At 46.7% G+C, this 26726-nt stretch overlaps 1 protein-coding gene across 3 annotated transcripts; it reads right to left on the reverse strand.

Annotated features, from left to right (window-relative positions):
- Positions 1-1909: 1909 nt before the first annotated feature.
- RNF20 (ring finger protein 20) lies at positions 1910-26726 on the reverse strand. 3 transcript variants are annotated; one of them, XM_030567276.1, is made up of 21 exons: positions 26604-26726; positions 24618-24671; positions 22125-22285; positions 21727-21894; positions 21474-21621; positions 21117-21299; positions 19845-19963; positions 18754-18900; positions 18410-18487; positions 17929-18048; positions 15861-16040; positions 15489-15624; positions 12290-12411; positions 11491-11879; positions 9407-9524; positions 8021-8170; positions 6579-6791; positions 5499-5624; positions 4251-4391; positions 3695-3796; positions 1910-3432 (listed from the first exon to the last, which is right to left on the reverse strand). In XM_030567276.1, the coding sequence occupies exons 3-21, from the start codon at positions 22251-22253 to the stop codon at positions 3256-3258; spliced, it is 2946 nt and encodes a 981-aa protein (XP_030423136.1). In that variant the 5' UTR covers positions 22254-22285; positions 24618-24671; positions 26604-26726; the 3' UTR covers positions 1910-3255. The 3 variants fall into 3 exon arrangements, with proteins under 3 accessions (XP_030423136.1, XP_030423138.1, XP_030423137.1); XM_030567278.1 differs by having other exon boundaries at positions 26579-26726; XM_030567277.1 differs by having other exon boundaries at positions 26571-26726.

Consider the following 26726-nt stretch of genomic DNA (forward strand, 5'->3'; position numbering starts at 1 on the left):
CTGGTTGTGACAGTAAGTTTGTTGCTAGAAGATGTTCAATAAAATACACACAGACCATGGGTGATTTCAGCCCAGGTGTCTACATCACAAACACCACTTTCATAACTGATACTCCTAAGCACCCTCTTTTACAAGTCTCAGCAGAGAAGCCAGGCATGGTATAGACAAAGGATGGTGGAGGGAAGGAAGGTTGGACTTCGAACGTAAGCTCCTTGGGGCAGGTACCATCTTTTTGTTCTGTGTTCGTGCAGCACCTAGCCCAGTGGGGTCATGACTGCGTCTCCTACACGCTATGATAATACAAATAAACTTGTAGTTTGGAGCACAGCAGTTTTTCATCACTGCCACAGACTATGAGAACATAAGCAAGTCACCGCCTCAGTTACTCCCTTTGACGCTTTGCTTCCCTACTCATAAAGTTATGAGAGTTCATTCATTAACATTTATCAGTGCTTTGAGATGGAGGATGCTATCGAAATACAAAAGGTGTATTAAGAACCCTCACATCAAGATTGAAATATAATAGTGGAGTAAACGCTTACACTGCCACAGCTAATGATTTAACTAGTCTGTGAAAAAACAGAATGTCAGATTCTCCGGCTGTCATTCCAGCACCTTTCAAGAAGGCTAAAGCTGCAAAATAATTGTTTATTAGCCTGTAGAAATAGACTCACCACTGGTGTGCCCCTGGTTTCTGGGCATGGTGTAGTAAGTTCCTTCTCTACTGACGCCTGCTGGCAGCTGCTCCAGCTCTGCAGGGGTCTGCCTCTTCCTATGTTCCTGCCCTTCGGTCGGTCGCTGAAGTATCAGCACTCCCAGGGTAACAGAAAATGCAACAATCTCAAGCAGTCTTTGGCATGACTCCTGACTCATTAGTCCTTCCAGCCCCGGTGTCTGGGGTCTTTGCTATGGGCTGGTAGGAGAACCCTGACAGTCTCTTCTCTGGGTTTCAGACTAGGGACCCTGTATTAAGCAGGTAAGGTCTGGCTACTCAGACCCCCTGCTTCCGTCCTGGTAACTTCCTACTGTGGTCATCTGCAGGCTTCCCCACCAGCCCCTTCATGGGTTCACTGAATCTATAGTCCTCTCAGGGTGCTTGCAGGATCATGTGAAGGATTCCTCTCTGGAGTTCTCCAACAAATCCCAAACCAAAAATATAAACTTAAATCACTTCCACCCTCCTCAGGCTGGATCCCACAGCTGTCTCCATACAGTCTTGCCCCTATTTTGCCAACCATCAGAGGGGCTAAATCCCCTCTTCTTGTGGCTTTTCACCAATGTTTCTCTCCTCTCATTTCAATTAGCCCATTTGCAAAAGCAGGAACTCACAGCCTCCTCTCTGCTGGGCCCCAGCCTAACTGAGTTTTTCTCAATCCTTGTAAAGCAACCTGATTACTTTCCAGGTGGACCTGATAACTGACCCACTTAACTCCCCTCCAGGTGCCAGCAGGAGGAATAATTGAGCTCTCAGGCACCTGGTACAGCTCTCAGGACCAGTATGGGATTTACACCCCTCACTAACTATATTAAGAAGTGAAGTGAATTATGGAACACCCTATCACTCCAAAGACCTGGGGTTCAAATGCTAACTTTGGGGGTCAGTGGTAAAACAAGAGTAAGGTGATTACACCTTAAAGCAAAATTCATGACACAGCAAAATTACTGCTCAAGTTAGCTCGACAGACTACCTCTGCTGAAGGAAGCCCAGGCTCCAGGGTAACAGGATAGGAGTGAGGGGCACTGTCACAGTATAAGTAACTAGAGGAGAAAGAACAGGTCTTTCTGCTGTGGAAGCCAAGAACTTTTTAAAAAGAAGTTGTTTCAATGACTGGATTAGGGCTTTTTAAAGTTCATCTTGCACCAGGAGCAAGAATTAAAATCTACTCACAGGCAAGAAAAACAGCAAAACAAATGGAACCAGAGTTTTTATTGGAGTTTGTGTAGTACAAGAATAGTCCTTGTGGCAAAGCTGTACCAAAGTAACCACTACAAATCGTCTTCTGGAAAATAAGGACAATGCTAGTGAGGCCCCAGCAAGGTGGGAGGGGACAGAAAAGTGTCCATATTTCATCCAGACCAAATGGGGCTCATCAATGGAATGCTATTGTGGAGGATTCTCCTGTACGTCTTTCTCCTTCCTGATATTAAGGTGTATGCAGCATGCCTTTGGGATGGGAAGGCATCATGTTCTCAGTTGCCCCAGCTTCTTCTACGACTCTCCTTGCACATCCTGGCCCTGAATCAGAAAAGTACTTACCCATGTGCCTAACTTTAAGCATACGAGTCTTCTCACTGAAGTCAATCGTACATGTGCTTAAGCAGGGGCGGTTCTATGTATTTTGCTGCCCCAAGTGCAGCAGTCAGATGGCTTTCGGCAGCACACCTGCGGGAGGTCCACTGGTAACGCGGATTTGGCGGCATGCCGAGGGGAGGTCCGCCGGGTCCTGCGCTTTCGGCATACCTGCTGCCAAATTGCCACCGAAACCATGGGACTGGCGGACCTCCCGCAGGCATCCACCAAAGGCAGCCTGACTGCCACCCTCATGGTGAGCAGCAGGCCGCCCCTCGCGGCTTGCCAACCCAGGCACATGCTTGCTGTGCTGGTGCCTGGAGCCACCCCTGTGCTTAAGTTCTCTCCTGCCTTAGGGCCTTTAACTGGTAGGCTATTCATGCTGAACAAGCCTACAAGAATAGAAGAGCTAGGTGTGCTGCCCAGCCTTCACAAGCACCCCTACAAAACCAATCACCAGCACACAAACACACAGAGAGGGACATTTCTAGGAAGGAGACATATTTCTCACCTTCAAAGGGGTTTGTTGTAAGCAGGGGAAAAGGTTTTAATAGAAAAAAAAAATTACCCTAACATCGTCCTTTTAATACCCAAGGCTATTTCAAGGCCTCAGGCTCATCTCTATTCTGCCATGGGCAACTCCCATCACACCTGGGTTAGAGTTGAGTTAGGCTTTATTACTTCACAGCAGCAACCCCGACTCAGCAGTGTGGAGGGGGTGAGTGGGAATGACCACTGGGCGGTGGAGGTCCCATCAAGATTAAAGGGAAAGGCAGAAGGGAAGAGAAGATGAGCAGAGATCCAAGACCTGCCTCTCCCGACTCCCTAACCCAGGGTCACTTGTTCTGGAAGAGAACGTGGGTTGGTGGAGAAGCAGTGACTGCCGTGCTGGTGACAGACAGACAATCAGAGAAAGAGGCTGGGAGGTCGGCAGAAGAGGTGCCTCTGTCTCTCCGTGGCGAGACTCAGCCGATGTAGATCCGATGGAAGTCGTTGGCACCAAAGGCAGCATTACACTTGGGGCACTTGCGCTGCCGGGTGTCGTAGCGCGTCTTCACACACTCAAAGCAGAAGACGTGAAAGCACTTGGTGAGCACAGCATCCTTCTTACGCATGTTGCAGCATGGACAGGTCAGACGAGCCTGCAGGAGAAAAATGCTGCCGTGAGAGTCTAAGCTACCACACGTGACAGACCTTTGCAGAGCTTTCAGGTGCCTCAAGTGGAAAATACACCATCATGGGAAGCAGACTTTACCTTCTGCCCTAGGAGATGGTGGTTCCTCCAGCTCAGAGCTGACCTTCACTGACAGAACACAGCTAGGGAAGGCCAGTACTAAATGAATATGAAGACTAAATCCTTTGGCTAGGAAAGAGTAAACAGGGGAGAGTGACAGAGTTTCTCACCTTGTAATCCTTGATCTCCTCCATCAAGATCTCATCACAGTTGGGCACCATATCGGGTTTCTTTGTGGTCTCCAACTTCCTACGCAACCTGGAGATGTCCTCCTGCAGGAGGATAAGAGACCAACAAATAAATTATTGGAGCCATTTCTCCAGAGAGCTTGTGCTTCAAGGATACAGAACTGGGGCCCTTAAAGTACATGGTAAAATACACCAATGCACTGCTTCCAACCCCCTCTGCCCAGTGCACTGTAGAACAGCCTTTCACAAGAAGAAAGTGGTTAGATTAGATCTGTACTGGAATGTTGTCAGATCTCAAACTGGGCCAAGCCACAGGGGCTGAGTGCAGAAGGTTGGGGAACTGAGAGAAAGGACACAGGCAGGGGCCAAAATGACTTATGGATGGAGCTGGAAACAAAATGAAGTTGAAAATACCTGGAGAGGAGAGAGAAGGGGTGGGGGAGTAGTATGATATGAACCCTATTGAAGTTTCACTCTGGCAGGCAGAGGCAGACTGACTAGAGATGGAGAGTGAGGGCCTGTGCTATATGGCACGTACCTGAGCCCGTTTGAAGTTGAACATATCCTTCTCTTTAGTCACACTGTTCTCCACAATCTCATCCTGAAAGTCATGTAGCTTCTTCTGAGCCAGCTCTAATTGTGCTTTGAGATCATCTGCAAGCTGGGCTGCATCCATTGCCTGTTGAAGGAGATGGCCACAGGACCACAGATACTGGAGATGGAAAAAACCTAGAAAAACCTTCTAGTCCCAATCCCTGCCCACCCAAGACTGTGCCCTACAGTACTTTCAGGGTTTTCCCTCCAGTCTAGTTTTAGAAGACCCAAGCAAAGTGATTTACAGGACTTCCCTTGAGGGCCTGCTCAACAAACTAAGATTTCATTGTCAAGAAGTTCTTGACAGTCAGTCTAAACTTTCCCTTTCTTAGTTTAATTATTTAGTGAGATACACAGAGTAGGACTAATGCCCCTCCTTGGTGTTTATACCCTTCAAATATGTGTAGCCTTATGTCCCCATGGTCCTGTAGCTCCTGGCTCTATTACCTTGTAGATATTTTGTGACTGTTCTGCTATTTAAACCAGACAGAGAACTACAACAATCATTATTTTTCCCTTTATGAAGACCAGTCCCTCATTTTCTTTGCTCTAGTCTTCCAGCACCCCACTAACTGTCCATGATTTTTTTTAATTTGTCAGTGGATCAGTAAATCTTTTAGCTAAATTCCCTTCATACCATGGGATGCGACATCCAGAACAGCTGACTGTTGGTTACAAAGAGATACTTTTATCTTCCTTCCTTAACAGTCGTTCAGATTTCTTTCCAACATTTTTCTTGACAAGAGATTTAGAAAGGGGGGTAGAATCAGTGATACCAGTCCATCTAATTCCACTCCTTATTAGTAGACATTTTTTCCATTGCCCTCTCTCATTCCTCTGAAGTCATTATGCTTTTTTACTGTCTTTATCTTTTCTCTGCAGGCTTTAACAGACCCTGATCATATACATTTGGCTGCCTCCTCTTTTTCCATTTGCAGGATAGTTTTCCTTTTACCCTCAGCTCTCTTCTCAGTCTTTCATGAAACCACTTTGATTGCTCTCGTTCCTTGCATTCTTTATCAGTCTATTGTGCCTTAATTAGAACATTAGTTGGCATTCCTTTGCCTTCTGCCACAATGGTGTAATGACATGGAATACCAAAAGCCATCAGAGAAATCCAGTGCTAGCAGCTTTGCACACCTGCCCCAGGAGGAAGAAAACTCAACCTTGCGAGTCAAGGGTTCATGCTCACCTTGCGTTTGTTCATCTCCAGCGCCTGGGTGCGGAGGCCTAGCTCCTTCTCTCCCGTGCCTATAGTGCTCTGTAGCAGGTGTTCCTTTTCCTCCAGCTTCCGCACAACCTGTAACTGAGCATCCACCTTCCGCATGGGAAGGGTGGCGGAAGGGACAGAAACATTCAGAACATGTGCTGCTGATATTTTGTTTTTGAATTTTCTCCTCCTTCCCATGTCACAACTTCCACAACTATATGTTGCAACCATCACATTTCCCTGTCACTGTGTTTTCTCTCCTCCCACTCCTGCAATCCCACTTCTCTCTCTCAGGTTGCAGACACATGGACAATCAACAGAGGTCAAACCAAGGGGACATCTTCCCACAGCTCCAAGGTGAACCTTTCTAAACCCAGCGATCAAACACCCAATAACTAGCTGTTAAACATATCTATCCCTCTCCTTTGGAAGAGCACTTAGTAGAATTATTCAAAAGCAATGAACATTTCCATGTAGGCTCCAAGAAGAGGGCTATGGGAGGGACAGCACCTAGGAGCACGTTTTCTCATGTGATTAAAAATATCCCTCACCTTTTCCTTCTCCCAGCCCTACGTAGTGGTGAACCTCTCTCTAAGAAATTTCACATTTACACACAATCTCTCATTGCATAGCTCAAACAGTGGGGTGTGCTCCCTGGAGGGGCACAGAGGAAGGTTGGGGGCGGGGGGAACGGAGGGAGCGCCACCCAGCCCCACTCCACCCCCAGCCACAGTCCTGGCTCCGCATCTGGCCCTGTCCTCAGCCTCATCTCTGCACCCAACTCTGCTCCTGCCACTGCAACTCCGCTACCAGCCCCACTCTCAACCCCAGAACCGCCCCCTAGCAGTGGACCGCTTCCCCCCTTCCGCCTCAGAAGCCATGGCCCTGCTCCATTAGGGACAGGGGCAAAGGAAGGGACAACTCTGAAAACTTTGGGGACCACTGGCATCTTTCAATGCATCACTGAAGAGGTTTAAATCAAATCTAAGCAGCAGCTTGTCCTGATCCATTGGGGGAGTATCCCTACCCAGCCTGTTTTCCCATCACCCCTCTTCTGCTTACCTGCGTCTTCAGGGTCAGGACCTGGTCTGCCAGCTCCTCCTTCTCCTCCTTCAGTAGTTTATGGATCTGGTTTGACTTGATGCGTTCTGACATCAGCTTGAAGTTGGCATCGTCCTTCTCCCGCAACTGCTGCATAAGGCGAATGTTCTGCTCTTGCATATCCTCGAAGGCCTGTCCAGTGACATCCATTTCTGAAAGCAGGGCCTCCTCTTCCTAGAACAGAGATGGAAACACACTGTAATTGGAATCTCTTTCCTCTTCCACTATAGGGCGTTGAAACACTAATACCCCCTTATCTTTATTTTAAGAAACAGAATTTAGTGTTGCTGAAAGATGCAGATCAACATCCTGGAGAATAATAACCTCTCTTTACCCAAACAACAGGTAATACCACTGAACTGAAGGATGCTCCACTAGGGGACAGACGGTAGTTCAGTCTCCATAGGCACTCAGTCCTTGATCTCTGTGCTAGGAAAGCCGACAAAGGTGAAAGTTGGCTCTAACTGTTACAAGGCCATCTCTCCACTAGGAACTAGACAGAGACAGTGACCTGTTTAAAATTAGTTGATGAACAGCCATCAGGCGGTAACATTTTTGGGCTGAATTTCAATTTAGGTCAATTAATCTAAAAGTCAATGGCTCTATAGCTCATTACTGCTTCCCTGAGCCATCCAGCCCCCTTAACAAATTCTGTCTTAAAATTCACAAAGGAAACAGGCAAGGTGGGATCAATCAAAGATCTCCACTGTTAACTGACAAGGAACAGGGACATGCCCCAAGTACTGGTGCTCTAGTCACCCTCGCACAATCCTGCCTTCGGAATGCAGGATTTTCCCCATCAGCGAAAGTATTTGTTCCTTATTCATTAGTACTTGTGTTATATAGACTACACCAATTGTTGCTATTTCTAAATCATATAAACTGTGGGCTTGTCTTAATTCTGAAGTGGATTAAGATAAACAGAATGAAGGCCACTTTAATTCTGAAGAAGAGTGGCCACACAGGAGTTTAATGCAGTTAACTAATCTATTATGCATTCACAACTTATTAATTTGGATTAATTTTCCTGAGTGTCCCTGTTTAGCCAAGCTCTGTATAAATCAAGTGTACTTTAAAAATGAAACATCTTACCTCACCGCAGACTGACTCTCCCCTCTCCTCACTCACCTCACGCATTAATCGCCTCAGCAGTGTTACTCTAGCCCGATATATATGTGTGTGTGCACGCGTATGTGTAGAAATTAACTCTTTCCTCACTCTGTCCCACTTACACCATGATGATATTGCCTTACATGGCCATGGACAGAGCTGGAATATCATCTGATGGAGGTGGTGGATGTGGCGTAGAAGTGCTCTCTCTTGATTAATTCCAGCCATTTCCTTATAAGGTTTGCCCCACAAGAAGGCCTTACTAAGAGGGCATTTCCATAAGCTCCTCTCACCTGCTTGGCCATGGCTAGTTTCTTCTGCAGATACTCGATCTGCTCCTCCACTGCCCGGATCTTGCGTAGGGCATCCTCATCTGCCATTTTTTTACTTTCTTTTTTCTCTTTGTCCTCCAGGTCCTTCACCCTCTGCCTCAGCTCATCCAGCTACAGCAAGGAAAAAGAGTTGAGATGGGGGGAAGAGGAAAGAGCCCTGAGGCTAGGCAGGGAATAGAACAGCAAGAAAGGACTCTGCTAAGGAATCAACCTTCCTCACAATTTTCCAACGCCACGGAGAAACCATTCTTAAAAAAAAAAAAAAGACCCATTTTCTCATCTAGTCCAACTCCCCAGCATGGTGTTAGAAGGCACTGTGCTATTGGAGGTGTTGCTGTAATAACTGGCCCACAAATTTACCCTAATTTTAAATGTGAAGAGCGAGAGCTGATTAGATGTCACAGTAACCTATAACAATCAGTGTTGATGGGAAAAGGTGCAAAAGGGAAACAGATTAAATGAATCCAAACAAAAAGGCCCCCTGATATTATTCAAGGACTGTTTTAAAATCATGCCTGGTAACAAGAAAAGTCTGGGACTGGAAATCAGTGGTCCAAAATTGATGTGTTGGAAATTAGGCCTAATTGAGGGCAAAATAATGAGGGAATGGGCTATTCCACCCATCACTGCCTTTGGGGTCCTCAAAAAGTCTTTTGCGGGTAAAAATTGGCAAAGCAAAGAGGGACAACTGCTAACTGACAGGAGAAGGAAAAGGAGAAAGCTTCACCAGCAAAGCTGCCACCCCCAGTATCTCCTGGGAACCAAGGATCTATTGCAATACCACTGGGCCTTCACTGACCCAACCGCAAGAGATGTCCTGACCAGACTAGGCCAAGAAAGGGATGCAAATGACAGCGCCACCTTCACTGGCTCTGGCTAAATCCCAAACACCACCTGGGATATAAGACTCTCTCTCTCACAATTGTCTTTTCCTTCCTAGCCCTCTTCTTTTTCCGGCTATCTAACAAGAGTCTGGTTTAGCCAGCCCAGAGTGCATATTTTGCAACACTGCTGTGAGAGCCTATGACCAGAGGGGCAACTAAAAGCAGTGCCCTAAACAACCTGATACTGGAACAAATCTGTCAGATCTCTAAGCGGTTGATGAGATCTGATATACCTGTTTTACTTGCAGCCTTGCTGCTGGAAAAACTCACCGTATCAGCCTACTTTCAGCTCTGAGTCTGTCCCAACCTTAAGCTGTCTGACAGAGAAAAAAGGGGAGGGACATTCTGGAGTCAGGAAGAGGAAACAACAGCCCTACAACAAGCTTGAGGAGGGCATTTCAAGAACAGCCGTTAGATGCTGAGGGGCAAGAGAAAAAGGAGGACTGAGACTGAACATTGTTACCTCAGCTTTGGCCTTCTTCTCAGCTGCCATGAGCTGAACTTTGTCTCTCTGCTCCTTTGGGGCCGAGCGGTACATGTCTAACAGCAATTTCATCTCCTTCTGGCTCTCCTGGGCTTTCCTAGCAATCGTGAAAGAAAAACCCCAATTTGAATATTTGGGAGAAATGCTATGGTGTGATGCTGCCTGCCTGAAAGCAAGAACAACATTCTCTCAGCGTCCTCCAGCGTAGGCTTGTATGTGACTACTGGGCTCGTCTTGCTCTGGGCACATGTACATACTGTACATGGAACAATGCAGAAACATACATCGGAGGATGAGCAGACACAGGGCCGGCTTTAGGAAGTGCGGGGCCCAATTCGAACGCTTTCGGTGGGGCCCTGGCAGGGATGACTTAAAAAGAAAAAAGTGTAAAAAAAAAAAAGCCTTCCATTTCTTCCATGTATTATTTACTTTCCATGACTATATAAATAATAAAATTGTATATTATGTGCATTGCATCATATATGATGTTGATTGGTTATTAATGACTGCCGTTTCACATGTGTGGGTCCCCACTGCTTCCTGCCCCCCTCATTTAAGCAGGTGTGCAGGTTACTGGCCTGGGAACTGCAGGGTAGCAGTGGACATGGGGCTGGTTCGAGGCAGGGCAGGGGCTGACTGGAGATAGGGTCTGGTTGCAGGCTAGCTGGAGACAGGGGAGTGTGGGGCAGGCTGGCTTCAGACAGGGCCACAGGGGGGTGCAGCAGGGGTTGGCAGGGCTGGAGACAGGAGTATGGGACTGGCTGGCTTCAGGCAGGGGGGTGCAGCAGGGGTTGGCTGCAGACAGGGCAGGGCGGGCAGTGCAGGGCTGGTGTGGGCAGGAGTGTGTGGCAGGGGTTGGCTGGAAACAGGGCAGGGGGTTTGGTAGGGGCTGGCTGTGGGCAGGGGGTGCAGAGCTGGCTGCAGGCAGCAGGGGGCGGGGCTGGTGCAAGCAGGGCAGAGGGTGCAGCAGAGGCAGCTGGATCTCCGTCCCTTTAAAAAGCCCCCAGAGCCCCCCGCTATCCCAGGGCTCTGGGGGCTATTTAAAGGGCCTGGGGCTCCCCTGCTTCTACCCACCCCGGACCTTTTAAATAGCCGTGGGATCCCTGGGGAATGCATGGGGGCGGCGGGGCTCCGGCGGCTATTTAAAGGACCGGGGTGGCAGAGGCAGCTGGAGCCCTGGCCCTTTAAATAGCCCCCAGAGCCCCCTGCTACCCCAGGGCTCTGGGTGCTATTTAAAGGGCCCGGAGCTTCAGCCAGGAGAGCGGGGCCGCGGGGCTTCTCGCGCTCCGGCCAGAGCTCCAGCCAGGAGAGCGGGGCTGCGGGGCTTGTTGCGCTCCAGCCAGAGCTCCAGCCAGGAGAGCGGGGCCAGAGCTCCAGCCGGGAGAGCGGAGCCGCGGGGCTTGTCACACTCCAGCCAGAGCTCCAGCCACGAGAGCGGGACCGCGGGACTTGCGGCGCTCCGGCCGGAGCTCCAGCTGAGAGAGCGGGGCTGTGGGGCAGCCCCGCTCCCGCCGGCGCTTTGGTCAAGGGAGCGGGAACATGGAAGACCCCTGAGCAGACCGCAGCCAGGGTAAGTAAAAAAATTTAAAAGGCGCCTAAAGCGCAGGGCCCTCTTAGGCGCGGGGCCCGATTCCCAGGAATTGGGCGAATCGGACTAAAGCTGGCCCTGAGCAGAGACATGCTAATGTGGACTCAGACTAAGAAGGAAAGAGAGCAGCAGAGGAACTTACCTTGGTAGTAAACTCTAGACTTTCTCAGTCACTGATCCAAGACAAAGAGGAGTGTGGTCTTTGATTGGAAATCTGCACCTGACAAGCCCCACCCTTTACAGATATCTGCAACCAGTTAGGTTTGTTGATTGAGGAGGACCTAAATACCACCTCCTCTGTGTGTCCCTTGGGCACAATCATAACACCAGTGACCCAAGGAAAGAGTTACCTTTACCAGAATTAAGACACTACCTTTGGGAGTTAATCAGGGGTTTCTAGCTATGCTCCCTGGACACCCCACATTAGGGCATGATGCTGGAAAATAGGAACAAGAATTTCAACAGTACTTCTTACTTGAGATCAGCCTTCAGCTGCTTGATCACTTCAGCTTCTTTCTTCCTCCCATCCTCATGCTTCCCTTTCTCCTTGGTGGACTCTCTCTCCTTCTCAGACTCCTTCTGCTTCTGCTTCTCCCGCTCCCGTTCTTTTTCCTTCTCCTTTTCCCGCTCTCTCTCCTTCTCTTTCTCCTTCTCACGCTCCCTCTCCTTCTCCCGCCTCTCACGCTCCCTCTCTTCTTCATCTCGCTTGGCCTTGGCATCACTGGCATCCTCGGGGGCAGTTTTGGGCACAGACGCCTGGGCAGAGGAATCATCAGGCTCCTGTTTGACCTCCGGTGGTTCCTCCTTGGTCTCTTCAATGCTGGACTGGGACTGCAGGAGGGCACTCCCACTGCGGGAGCGAGTCTGGGGGGGGGGAGGGGGGAGCAGTCAGGAAGAAACAAAGGGAAACCAATCAAGTGAATAGGAGAAGTTCTCAGCCAGAACATATTTCTCATTGCTAGCCCTGTAGGATTCCCTTGCATGTTTCCCTCACAGATGCTATTGCCATGCTTTTACAGAGTACAATTCAGCCATGGAGAAGGGTCCACTCTGTGGGAGGTGGAAATCCAAGAAGCGGGTTCTGCATAGAGCACGATAGAAAACTGTACAGTTTATCCCCTTGGGCCTGTAATGCTTTTCCCAAAGCCTGTGGCACCAGAGAGACATTTACACAGGTAAACTATGAGACAGACTGGTAGCCTATGCTTGCTGTAGCATGTTTTTCCTCCCTCTCCATCTTCCCCATTCTCTCCCAGCATCTCCAGCTCCGGTACCTTGCTCAGGTCAGACTGGGCCTCTCTCAGCTTGCGTTTGTACCTCAGCACCTCCCCCTTCAGCTGGTGGTTGTGATTCTGGAGGCTGCTGATGAGGTGACGCATCTCCCGATTTATTGGGCCTATAAAAAAAAAAAACCAAAAAAAAACCAACCACACACACACACTAGTTACCACAGGCCACAATCAGCTCTGCCCTCCAGACCTCAGAGTATTTTTGTAGGTCTTTTGAAAAGTCCTTCCATTGTATCAGTATATTTCTGGTAATGATGTACCCAGAAGTGAATGAAATGTGCCAGGGACAGGCATAGTCACTGAGAAAGACTCATCTCCCTGCTCCGTGGCATGGTGGCTTGGACAACTGTAGTGGTCCTATTTGCCACCATATCTTCTTGCAAATCATCACTGTAGATCTCTCTCAGCACCACTGCTTCACAGATTTCTTCTTCCCATCGAGAATCTGAGTACGAGAAGGCAGTGCTACCCCATTAGAAGTCTCTTATCTAAATGCTATTTAAAAATACCTTTTCGCCGCTCTCTGGAGAAAGTTAAATATGCCAGGGTATAAACCCAATTTCCTAGACAAAATCCCCTCTCTCAGAAAGAGAGCTTCTGATAGTGTAAGAGGGATATTCTCCCTACACAATCTCTCCACTGCCAATAACCAATTCATTCCCAAACATACTGGAAATCCTTTTAGGAACATTTGGCCACAACCAGAAAGACAGAAAATAACTTGACACCTGTTTGTCTTATACATCTAAGGAGCATTTTTTCCTGAGACAGAACAGTGCAAAAAAGTATTTAACAAGAGCAGAGAAAGCTCCAAAGAAGGCATTCTGCTGAAATCATAGAAATGTTGGGCTAGAAGGGGCCTCAAGAGATCATTTAGTCCATCCCCCTGCCTGAAGCACCCCGACAGGTGTCAGTCCAACTGTGACTCCAGGAGCCCCTAAATGCCAACTGATAGAGTGTCTCCTCCAATGAAGTAACTCACATCAGGCCTGACACTTTGTACATTATGACAACTATGTGTTGGGGGAAAGGTGTCATATAATGTGTCATATGTAAACTGGGAACACACTGGTCCCAGAAATCACTGTGTATGTAGAGGTTATGTACAAAGATTTATAGAAGTGCACTGAAAATATGTTTTTAAAATGTGTTTGGGAGGCATCGCATGAACCCAGCCTGCTCTAGACAAAGAAATGTGTCTTTCCTTGTCTGACTGGCTTGGTTACAGGCAGAGGACAATGAGTACCTTTGCATGCAAGGTAAAAAAAACTCATTAAGCTGAACAGGCAGAGGAGAAAACCGGTCAACAATCATACTGGGGGACAGAATGTGCACCCTAGAAAGCCTTCCTGGCTCCTGAGTCAGAGACAATGGACTTTGAGTAATATAAAGGAGAGCAACAAGATCTTTTAGTTATCCACCACTGAGGGGACATTGGGTACAGCACCCCTGTGGAAGTTGGATCCCCTAGCATGGAGGGTTAGGGATGCTGACAACTTGATGTAAGAAAGAAAATTGTTTAGACAAAGACTGTAACTTGCTAAAATTAAGTTTTAGTGACTAGAAAGCATGTTCTGTTTTGTTTTATTTGTAACCATATTTGTCTCTTATTCTTGCTTAGCATAACTTAAATCTCTGCTCTTTGTTAATAAACTTATTCTTGTTATAGTACAAAACCATCTCAGGGCTGTGTATTAAAGTGAAGTGAGAGTCCTCAGCTAACCTAACGTTGTGATGTATGCTCTGTCTGTCTCTTCGGACGCAGCAAATTTAATTGCTGTGAGGTTTCAGAGTAGCAGCCATGTTAGTCTGTATCCGCAAAAAGAACAGGAGTACTAACAAATTTATAAGATCATAAGCTTTCGTGGGCTACAGCCTACTTCATCGGATGCATGCAGTGGAAAATACAGTAGGAAGATAGATACACACACACACACAAAACACTAAACAATGGGTGTTACCATACACGCTATAAGGAGAGTGATCAGTTAAGGTGAGCTATTATCAGCTGGAGAGAAAAAGAACTGTTTGTAATGGTAATGAAAATGGCTCATTTCCAGTAATTGACAAGGAGATGTAAGGAACTGGCGGGGGAGGAGGGGGGGAGATAAGCATGAGGAAATAGTTTTACAAAACTACATGCATTCGATGAAGTGGGCTTTAGCCCACAAAAGCTTATGCTCTAATACATTTGTTAGTCTCTAAGATGCCACAAATACTCCTGTTCTTAATTGCTGTGAGTGTCCTGTGAGAGGGACTGGACGCTACCGGGAGACGTCTTGAGGAAGTGGGGTTCACTGATTGGCAGAGACTTGAAGAGTTTGCTGGCAAGGCAGATGGGCCGGAGTGTCAGGGTACTGACACACAACTTCGCAAGAGCAAAGCGCACACTCTTGCTAAGGCACAGTGGTAACACAGTGGCTCACAGTTCTGCATGAACTGAGCATAATGTCACACCAACCTGTTCTTACAAGCCACCAAGAACAGGGATACCACAACCTCCTCAGGTAACCTGTTCCACTGCTTAACTATCCCTACAGTGAGAAGGTTTTTCCTAAAATCTAACCTGAATCTCCCTTGCTGCAAACTAAGCCAATTGCTTCTTGTCCTACCCTCAGTGGACATGGAGAACACCTGATCATTTCCTCTTTATAACAACCTTTTACATATCTGAAGACTGTCACATCCCCATCACCTCCTCTTCTCTAGATTAAACATTCCCAATTATTTCAATCTTTCCTTATATGCCATGTTTTCTAAACCTCTTACTTTTGCTGCTCTCCTCTGGGCTCTCTCCAGTTTGTTCACATCTTTCTTAAAGTGTGGTGCACAATATTAGACACAGTACTACCACTGAGACCTCATGGTGCCAAGTAGAACAATGATCACTTGTATCTTACACCTGGCACTCCTGATAATATATCCCAGAATGACATTTGACTTTTTTGCAACAGCATCACACTCTTGACTCATGGTAAGTCTGATCCACTATAACTCCAGACCCTTGGTCTCCTTCCCCATTAAGTCGTGGACTAACACTTTCCTCCATCATTCTCTTACCTTTAATGTATTTTTCGAACCTCCTCGTATTGTTTATGTCCCTTGCTGGTCATGACTCATTTGGTGCCTTAACTTTCTGAAATGCAACCTCTGTTTACAAACAAAACGGGGAAAAATGTGGTACCTGCTTGTTCATTGGCAGCAAGTGTCTGTTCAAACTCTATCCTCAGCATCTCATACTCCTTGCGAACCTGTGCCAGAGTGTCCTCTAGCTGGATCACCTCTGTGCGCAGCTTCTTGTGGAGGCTGACCTCATCCCGCTGGAGAGCAAGAGGGGACATGGGGAGAGAGAGATTAGTGCTATGATCTAGGTGTCTCACATTTCCTCATCAACCTGCTTTTATAAAAGAGAAGCGGATTACTACCCTCCCAAAAAACAGAACAATTGAGCCTGCAAAGACCACTGCAGAGGGCTGGTCCACTCCAAGGCCAGTCAGAGGGCTAGGGCAGAGTGGGAAATCTCAAAGAGGAGAAGATGGAGGAATGAGGTGGTTACCTCAATGAGCTCCACCTGGCGCTGGTGTGTGCTGCGAGTGCCGTGAAGCAGAGTGCGTGCCTCATCCAGATGTGCCTTCAGCTGGAGACTCTCATTATACAGGACCGAGAACTGGGACTGCATGCAGCGGTACTCAGGAGTCTCCTTCACAGCCTCTTCTACCGCCCTCCGCAACTCCACCTGGGTGAGACATACATTTCCCATGAAGAAAAGAAGAGAAGCAGAGAGGAAAGAAATGTTACCTCAGAGTGCATGCCAAACACAGGAAGATAACAGAACTCCAAAGCCCAATCTCCTTCCATATCCTTCCCTTGACTAGAAAGAACTTCTACAGGGCAAGGTAATGACTTTGTGAACTATCCCATTGCTGGAGTTTATCTGTATGAATTCAGTACTGATTAAAGTATCAGAGGGGTAGCTGTGTTAGTCTGTATCCACAAAAACAATGAGGAGTCTAGTGGCACCTTAAAGACTAACAGATTTATTTGGGAATATTTCCTTTTGTACTGACCCAGCCACACCCAGTCCTTATACAAGCCCAAATTGATGGCATTAAGTTTGCAAATGAATTGTAGATGAGCAGTTTCTCTGAAGTCTGGAACCTGTCTTGAAAGATGACCCTCCACTCTCACAGACCTTGGGAGGCAAGCCAATCCTCATTTAAAGATGACTACACACCACAGAAACACTAACCCAGGAACCAATCCCTGTTGCCTACTCTGTCCCCAGATCTACTCTAGCGACACCATCATAGGACCCAACTACATCGACCACACCATCAGGGGCTCAGTCACCTGCACATCTACTAATGTGATATATGCCATCATGTACCAGCAATGCCCCTCTGCCATGTACATTGGCCAAACCAGTCTCCATGTAAAAGGATCAATGGACACAAATCAAACAACAGGAATGGTAACACATAAAAGCCAGTAGGAGAACACTTCCATCTCCCTGGACATTCAATTACAGATTTAAAAGCAGCCATCCTCCAACAAAAAAACTTCAAAAACGGACTTCAAACAGAAACTGCAGGGCTACAATTCATTTGCAAACTTAATGTCATCAGTGTGGGCTTGAATAGGGACTCGGAGTGGCTGGCTCACTACAAAAGCAATTTCCCCTCTCTTGGTACTGACACCTCCTCATTAATTACTGGGACTGGACCACCTCCACGCTAACTAAATTGGCCTTCAACACAGGTTCTCCACTTGTAAGGTAACTCCTTTCTCTTCATGTGCCTACCTGTCACCCAGGCTGTCAGTTGGGGGGATGATTTCTATAATGTGGACTACCAAGAGCCAGGCTGAAATCAACAATTCATTTCACAGAGGCAGCAGTGCAAGCAATTTTGAACGAACGAACAAACAAACAAACAAACAAACAAACAAACAAACAAACAAACAAACAAACAAACAAACAAACAAACAAACAAACAATCAAACAAACAAACAAACAAACAAACAAACAAACAAACAAACAAACAAACAAACAAGGGGTCTTAAAAATGTAATAGCATCCAGTTGGAACAAACTGACTCATAGAACTGTTCCACTCACTGGAGAAGCTCTAAAACCCCCTTTTCTCCTCTCTCACTTCCATTCACTAGACTCTCTCGCAGTCAGATAATTGGATTTGTTGAGCACTGAGCTCTGCATTAGTTCCCCCACAATCAGACTATGAGCTGGGGAAAAGAGCTAATCCCTGTCCTTCTGGGCAGTTATTAGTGTTGACAGATGGTCATTGAAGATGCAATGAATGGATGAAACCAACACACATAACAGGGAACAGACAGCTACGATTCCCTTTATTGACCACATAGTGTCACCATTATGCCAGGAAGGCCAGTCACAGCAAAACCCCAGGTTTCAATTAGCATCCCGGCCTACTGCATGTAAAACATCACCCAAACGCAGAGAATGTGCCTGAAACAGAGACAGAGACTGACCAGAAAATCTAGCTTCACAGAAGGAACTAATGAGGTTTTACACAGATTCAACAGAGTGAAAGAGAGAGGAGACAATCACATCCATCCATCTTCATGTTCCCCAGAGAATTTTGCTCCTACCTTCAGTTTATCATTCTGCACCGTCACCTCTTCGAGATCCTGGCGCAACTTTTCCAGCTCACTTAGTCGGTTCCCAGCCAGCTCTTTGTTCTCCTCCAGCTCAGCGTTCATTTCCTCAAACTGAAGAAGAAACAGTTTTTTTAAATGTCTTGAAAAAACCCATTTTGCATCTATCTACAGTAGTCATATGACCCAAAATACCATAGTATCTGCGCACCTCACAGTCTTTAATGTTTTTATCCTCTTAACTCGTGACATATATAGGGCAGTGCTATTATCCTTGTTTTAGAGACTGGGAACTGATGCCCAGAGAAGCTAAGTGACTTGCCTGAGGTCACACAGGAAGTCTGTGGCATAGCAGGGGCTCAAAGTCCGGTCTCCATAGCTCTAGGCTACAGCTCTAACCACTGAACCATCCTTCTTCTCTTTCACCAATCAAAGCTTCCCCTCACCCCGCCAACCCCAAAGCCCTAGATTTTACCTTGCGAGCATTGATGGTGATCGTACCCCCATAGAGGCTGCTCCCAGCTCCATATACTTTGTAGCCTTTTGAATTCACCTGCAATGAGGATAAAGATTTTATAACAAAAGAGTGTAGTGCTTGAATCCTGCCACACTTCCTAAACCAGTCACACAAACAGAAGACAGTCACTCCATCCTTAGCTCATGTCTATTATGCTATTCCAATTAGCAGTGGTTTAGTAAGGTAGAAGAAGGATCCATAAAGATTCCCCTCTCTTTCTCTCAGCAATATTCCCTATGAAGATGTTAACAGGTGTTTGTGAGCTCTGATCTGCTCTAGCCCTGGATCTCCTTGGCCATTACCCGTTCCAGCACATCGGCCAGGTGTCGGTTGAGCCGCTGCTCTCTCTTGCGGATCTTGTCAATATCCCACTGAAGGTCATCGATCATGGTCTCCAGCACGCACACCCGTGACTCTGCCATCTCTACTTTCTCCTGCAACTTGGAGAACTGCAGCCAAGGGACAAAGGGGAACGTGGGTTAGGATAAGCCGCAGTGTCTGATTCACAGCCTTCCAGGATTGCCCTGCACTAACTTCACACAGTATTGCCTGGCTCCATTTACTTTTAGTCTTCAGTAATTCTACAGTGCTCATTACCATGGCAATTGTATCTTGCTTAGGAGTCACTCTGAGAAAGGGGCAGGATGGCACTGAGAAGCCGTTCAAAATTTCAGGCCAATTAACCCCAGTGAAGGAAAAAATGGGAAGTGAAGAACTCAAGAAGCTTGTGGCTTTTGGTGAAGTTAGGTGGCAGCTGCCTAAATGCATTACACGTGAGGCACTAGTTCTGCATTTAAATATCTGTAATTTTTGCTCACACACATCTTTTGAGTGTTCAGCTGACAGGCCAGAACTGGAATTTCAAGAGCTGAAATTTCCAAAGGAAAACCTGGCTAGTCATTCATACTCCTTGCAGGTAGAATCATTTTGTAAGGAAGGCTCTTACACCTCAAATAACTACCAGAACAGAAGAAGCATGTCAGCTCCAACCTGCCAGCTGTTTTTAAGAGCATCTTAGTAGCACCTCCCCTGCTTTCTTTCCCTCCACTATGCCCCCAATCCCCTTTTCCTCTAGCAATAAAACCAAGTGTCCCTCTAACACTTGAATTCAGTTTTTGCTCCAGTCAAGTTTGCCAGGTACTTTACCACATGATTCTGCTTCAGAATCACACAAGTACAGTGCACATTACAGTTCTCCAAAACTAATTACTCCTCCCTTAACCTTTGCTCAGAACTTGAATTCTTCAGACCTAACCATCCCTGGTGCTCTACAGTTCGCCCTCTTCATGGCAATAACATGCTTCCTGGGTGACAGTAACCAGAATCGTTCAGTATTCCAGACAGGGATCAAAAAAGCACAAACACAGACAGATTCTGTTTTTCTTTCTTGTACCTCTTGAGACATGATTCGGTGCTTTTCCTGGAGTAGATCAGCCAGTTCCTGCAGCCGCCCATTTTCATGTGCAAGGTAGGAATTTAGTTCCTGGACCGCTTCCTCCACCAGTGATGCATCTGAAGGAAGTTGGGGAGGGGAAGGGGGAGAATGAAAGGGGAGTCATGGATGAGTGTCTTCAATTCAGCAAGCAAAGGGAAAGGGGAAACAACATAATAAACCTATTTAGGATGGTGGAAAGAGAAAAGGGGAGGGGAATCTGAATGGAGACAATTGCTCAACCCTTATCTATTATACCATTTCTATTAGCAGGCTCCCAAATACCACATGTACCACAACACTTAGGCACATCTGGGCAGTGGGGAAAATTATTGACAGAGCAAGAATTCATTGTCTGTTGTGCAGAACTGAGTGAGGCTTTCCTAAACATACAAACTCAAAACTCAGGCCAGTTTCACAGACTTTTCAGGGAACAGAACCTGGGAATTAAGAGAACCTGAGCTCATTTTTATTTTGAGGTGAAAGACATGGAAATCTCAGCTGCTTTTGCAGAATTTTTCTTGACTTCATGTGACCCTTACACAAAGAACCTTTTCAAGAAATCAGCCCGTTTGGAGTTTGCAATCTTCCCTCAGCGCAATGTGGTTACCATACATCTCTGTGTCAAATAGTTACATACCCAAGGAATCAGACTGCTAACATCTTGTCCAGGTGAACTATTGCCTCAAACCACAAGGAATCCAAGAAGTGTCCTCCAGCAGCCCACATTGCTGGTGAATTGTGAAAGGAAGGAGGATGGTACCAGTTTCCATCGTTCCCACTTTGGATATAATTTCCACACTGCTGCTCTTGACAGCACCTTTTGTGTAGTGGCGGACGATGTCAGGGTTATAAGGTTCCGCTGGGACTTAAGTATTTCCAAGTGGATAAACAGGTGATTCAGCACTGGAGATGCCCTCCACTTAAACCCCTCATACAAGGCATAGTTTTCAGTATTCAAGTAGTTTAACTATCTGAAGAAGGACTTTAGCACGGAGGGACAGATTTTCAACAGAGCTCAGCAGCCAACAGACCGCACTGTTCTCAAAGAGGAGCTGATGGGTGCTGAGTGCTTTGGAAAACCTGGGCATTTCATTTCGATGCTTAATTCTGAGAGGGAAAATCTGACCCTTACCACTTACATGGCAGGAACTGGTTCATCCCTGACTCAATGTGTTAAGAAAGTTGGAATTTGCAAGCATAGGCTCTCACAGTCAACCAGCTCTGTCGTACCTCCACTATTTAGCTTGTGAGACAGCATGTCCATTTTCTCCTGAAGCTTGTCATACTTTGTCACAATTTGGGCGACAGCTCGGCGGGAGGACTCCACACGCTCCTGCAGCTGAGACTCCATCTCCTCACTGGTACTGCTGGCCAGGGTAGCCAGGAAGGAGAATGCTGGCTCCAGCCCTTCCCCTGGGAGACAGAGGTGAAGGAAATGGACAAGTGTATATTTGTGTGTAGTGGGAGAAGTAGTCACCAGTATCTGCAAATCATTCATTTTCCCAGAGGCACAGAACATCAACACTTCCCTCAGTGAAGTCCATCTTCCCAAACTGCCACAGATAACTACATGGCACAAGCCCTCACCTCGCTCCCTCTCATCCTTACGTTCCTGATTGCTGTCTGAGTCTGGTTCTGGTTCTGGCACCACCAGGGCTTTTCGTTCAGACAGAAGGTCTCCAAGACCTTGCTCCGGGTCATAGCGTTTAAGAATGATGCGGATATTTTCATCAAACTGAAAGAAGGGAAAATGAGAAGATACATACCTTGCATAGCATCAGAGTGAATGAGACCAGGACAACAGAGAGAACAAGACAGCTCGACTGAGCATGCTGCACACCTGACTCCAGTAGCGGTTCACAATCAGCAGAGAGGCATCATCGGTGGCCTGCCGCCGCTCCAGCTTCTCAATATGCTCACGCAGCTCATCCTCAATGGCCTGCCGCTGGTCCAGCATCTCCGCCAGCTTTCGGTTCTTAGTCTGCAGTGTCCGGATGTCCAGCTCCTCCTGTGCAGAGGTGAGAAACACATCAGTGCAGTTAATGCAGCACAGGCCTGTTCTACCCCTTTCTATAAAAGGGCCCTGGAGCAAGATCTTTAGGCTTGGGTGAGGATGAAAACAAAACAACATGGTGGAGGTGAGAAGGTTGGTTGTATTACTCGCAGGACATGACAGAGATCAATGAGTTGGGGGCCCATTAAGGAAGAGGTTGTGTGGGGTGCCATAGATATACATACCGTTGAGGAAACGCCTCCTAATTTAATGGTCTCCACTGTAGTTCCTGAGTCTTCGACCCCTGCCTTTTTCTCTGGGGGCCCAGAGGGGCCAGGCTCTGCCACCGCCCGCTTGTTGCCAATCCCAGACATTGTGGGTAAAGAGTGGAGATTCCCAGCTCTTCCTGAAACAAAAAGAAGAAGTTTAATAAACATCTACCATCTAACCAGTACTATTTTAAGGATTTCTAACATGCCTAACACTATGGTATCTGCAAGCTTTACACACCACAGGAACACAAAACACAATAGCAGATTCTATACACCAGAAATAGACTGCATGAAGGATTTGGAAGGTAAGAATTTAAAGTAAACATTACAAGAAATTGGCTGGGCTAGTATTATGAATGTCAGAACAACGTATGATGAGATACTACAATAAACAGAAATTACTCCAACAAGTTCAGAACAAATCCTTGAACTCTTAACGAAAGACTCCTATTGTCTTCAATGGTCTTTGAGATCAGGCTTCTGGAGAAAATATCCTAGAACATTAGAAGTAAATTAGAGCTTTGCAAGTGGATATGGTCATCTAACTTTGATATGTACATGCAAAGAAATCTAAGAATACTTTTTAAAATGTTTTGGGATCTACATGCTCCAAAACATCTGTTAGTCTATAAGGTGCCACAGGATTCTTTGCTGCTTTTACAGATCCAGACTAACACGGCTACCCTCTGATACTGCTCAAAAGTGATATATAAGAGCTACGTGTTATTTATTTTTTTATTTTAACTGTAAGCTTTTTAGGATAGGGGCTGAGACCACTGTAAAGACCTCAATATTTCTTATAGTATAAGCTCTTTGGGCAAGGATTGCATCTTACATATTTGTGCAGTGCTCAGAATAATGGGATTCCTATCCTGAATGACCTACTACAATATAGATATTTAAATATTAATTTCTCATATACAAATGTATTTTACTTGTTTCCTCTCAATTTTTATTTTAATGGATCTTAAATAAAAGACTTAAAAAATGCACCAATCATAAAAAATACCAACAAACAACAAGAACGGGGACAGAACTGCTGCATCTGATGGCTTATAAAAGAGGTCTCAGATGTGGCAGGGACTGGTATAGTGACGTTCCCCATCAGGATTCTCACATTCTAATTTTGACCCAGGATTAAAGGGTTTGGTAATACTCCTCCTTATACCCCATATGTCTACCGCACATTCGGACTCTATTACAACTGTGCAAGAAGGAAATGCTGCGACGCAGGGCTGAGGTGCACGGGCAAAGCTCAGCAGCAGATCTTTTCATATCTGCCAACATCTGAAGGCTATAAATAGGAACACTGCAGAGAAAGTCTGAGGATACTCCTTTTAAATCCACTGAAACCTATTGCTTTTTACAAGCTTATTAATACTCCTTGACCTACATATTGAAAAAGGAAGGAGTGGAGACTTCCAGCTGCAAACTCACCATAACTTGAACAGCCTGTGTAATCACAGAGTTTCCCTATATCTTACTGTTTTAAAATGAAGTGCATGTGAATGGATTAGGGGCCATCTGAACCTAGTGCAGGGGTTCTCAAACTAGGTGTCAGGACCCCTCAGGGGGTCACAAGCTTATTACATGGGAAGGTCACAAGCTGTCAGCCTCCACCCCAAACCCTGCTTTGCCTCCAGCATTTATAATGGTGTAAAATATATTTTAAAGGGTTTTTACTTTACAGGGGGCTCCCATTCACAGGCTTACTATGTGAAATGGGTCACCAGTACAAAAGTTGAGAACCACTGACCTAGTGCTAGTGAAAGGCATTAGCTTGATGATCCTGAAGACTGAAACGAAAGCAGCATCATGTTTCCCCACACTGTCCCACCTCTAAGCCGGTGGGACTACATCCAGAGCCAAGAAAGCATAGGTCAGCCTCTGTGCCTGCTCAGTCCTTGGCCTCCCCACATCTTATTGCTTTTATAAAACGACACTCAGTTGCATTTTTAAGAGAACTGTTACATGAGCCTTGGAGATTACATCAGGGAAGTGGCACCATAACAATCCTTATTGACCAAATTTCTCCCACCATAGACAGATCCAAGACAGCGGGAGTTGAGGGTGCTGGCCACTTGATATAAAAACAGGTAGAGACCCTACAAGTCCTACTGAACTGAAAGGAGATTCTAAGCGCAGGTTTTTAGTTTGTCCATCTTATGAAGAATTTTGTCATTTCCATAATATCTTTAAAGGGCCACTCTTCATTTTAATTTGGCCCCCAAATAATTTTTAAAATAATAATCTGCAAAACTCAAGACCATCATTTCTATTACAGGTTTCCCCCAACACTGGAATTTAAAATAAAAAAAAAATCCCAAACCAATAAACATTTTCTGGAAATGTTTTTAACCCAAACATTGCAGCACTGTACTAGTACAGGAGAAGCTGCATGAAAGAGACTAATTAATTTTTAGGGCCAGATGCTCAGATGATGTAAATGGACACACTCCAACTGACCTCTCTGATGCTGAGCCCATTCACAGGAGCTGAAGATGTGCCTCTACCTACAAGCTGAACAAAAGGAAAAGGTAAATAAAATGCATAGCATAAACAAATATCATTTTGAAACTTCTTTCCCTCTTATTCATTTACAGTGGTATTTCTAATACAGCTAAGGGATTAGGTTCCAAACCAGCAAAGTGTTAAATCAGTGGTTCTCAACCAGGGCACGTTTACCCCTAGGGATACGCAGAGGTCTTTCGGGGGTATATCAATTCACCTAGATAGTTGCCTAATTTTACAACAGATACATAAAAAGCATTAGTGATGTCACTACAGACTAAAATTTCAAACGGAAAATGATTTGCTTATACTGCTCTATACACTGAATCATAAGTATAATATTCATATTCCAATAGATTTATTTTATAATTATATGGTAAAAATGAGAAAGTAAGTTTTTCAGTGGTAGTGGGCTGTGACACTTTTGTATTTTTATGTCTGATTTTGTAAGCAAGCAGTTTTGAAGTGACGTGAAATTTGGGGGTACACAAGACAAATCAGACTCCTGAAAGGGGTACACTAGTCTGGAAAGGTTGAGAGCTACTGCATTAAGTGCTTTGCTCAATCAGAGCATTATTTTGCAATATGTTCTTTTTTAAGTGACCTTTTCAAGTGCCTCAGGTTTTGAAGTCACCTTCATACAGATTCCTGTGGCACCTTATAGACTAACGGAAGTATTGGAGCATAAGCTTTCGTGGGTGAATACCCACTTCATCACAGGACTGTGTGTCGCTTTTTACAGATCCTGAGTAACACGGCTACCATTCTGATACTTCATACAGATTGTTACGGCAGGTCAACACGGCCCTTGAAATGTCCATATAAAGAGCCTTGAAATGTACAACCTCTGTAAGTTCAAGTCTCTCCTTCTCCCACTTCCTTCTCTCTCTAAAATTTGACTGAAGGAAGATTTTCAGTTCCTTGTGATTAACAATTTCCCCCTTTTTCAGCAGAACATGCTTTTGTTATTTGGGTGATCGTTTTTCCACAGAGAGCATTGTTAACAAGAAACAACAAGAAACCAGAACCAACAGGCTGGCAGGAAAAAAAACACTCTAAGAAAATATCTATGCGTGCCCTCTTACCCTCAGAGGTGACATCCCCACCACCACACAGAGATAAGGGACTGACACCCCACAAATCCCACTGACAAATGACCCTGTCCACTCAGACCAGAGACAGAGGTGATACTGACCCCCCAGCATACACAGACCAGGGGCTGACCCCTACACACCCCAATCAACTGATACTCACCCCTCTCCCCCATCCCAAGGTCGAGTTCCCCACCTCCTCACTCTGACGCTCCCCCCCACACACAACCCAGCACAGATGCCAAGTCCCCCTCCCCCCTAACATACCCCTTCCCCACAACGCCTACCCAGGGGCCAAGCTCCCACTCCCCCCGACACTCCCCCACCCAGCAACCCCCCACCCAGGGGCCAAGCTCCCCCCTCCCCATAACCCCCACCCGAGGCCAAGCTCCCTCTCCCATCTATGCTCCCCCTCCCCACAACCCCCATCCAGAGGCTAAGCTCCCCTCCCTACAACTCCCACCCAGGGGCCAAGTTCCCCACTCCCTGTAACCCCACCCAGGGCTAAGCTCCCTCTCCTCCCTATGCTCCCCCTCCCAGCAACCCCGACCCGCTGCCAAGCTCCCCCTTCCCCCCGACACTCCCCCTCCTCACAACCCCCACCCAGGGCCAAGCTCCCCCTCCCTCTGACACTCCCCCTCCCCACAACTCCCACCCAGGGGCCAAGCTCCCCCTTCCCCCCGACACTCCCCCTCCCCACAACCCCCACCCAGGGGCCAAGCTCCCCCTCCCCCCGACACCCCCACCCAGGCACTGCATTCCCCACCGAGCCGCTGCCCCCAGTCCAGGCTCCCTGGAACCGAGCCGCCCCCGATACTCACTCACCCCCGGCCCCGCCACTGCTCCTCACCTCCAGCCTCCCACCCCTGACCCTGCAGGAAGCGGTCGGTGACAGCAGCTCAGCCAATCCCCGCCACCTTCTCACGTCGTTTGTCGCCCTCAGTAAAAATGGCTGCCGTCGCCCATGCCCGTC

The sequence above is a fragment of the Gopherus evgoodei genome, chromosome 6 (genome assembly GCF_007399415.2).
Source record: "Gopherus evgoodei ecotype Sinaloan lineage chromosome 6, rGopEvg1_v1.p, whole genome shotgun sequence".
Classification (NCBI taxonomy): domain Eukaryota; kingdom Metazoa; phylum Chordata; order Testudines; family Testudinidae; genus Gopherus; species Gopherus evgoodei.

Excerpts from the sequence above, each read along its gene's own strand:
- RNF20 (XM_030567276.1), bottom strand. The coding sequence starts at position 22,253 with ATGTCTGGGATTGGCAACAAGCGGGCGGTGGCAGAGCCTGGCCCCTCT. Across the intron at positions 21,622-21,726 it reads TGAACCGCTACTGGAGTCAG|TTTGATGAAAATATCCGCAT; the intron begins GTGTGCAGCATG and ends CCCTTCTTTCAG. Across the intron at positions 16,041-17,928 it reads TGCAGAATGATAAACTGAAG|GTGGAGTTGCGGAGGGCGGT; the intron begins GTAGGAGCAAAA and ends TGTCTCACCCAG.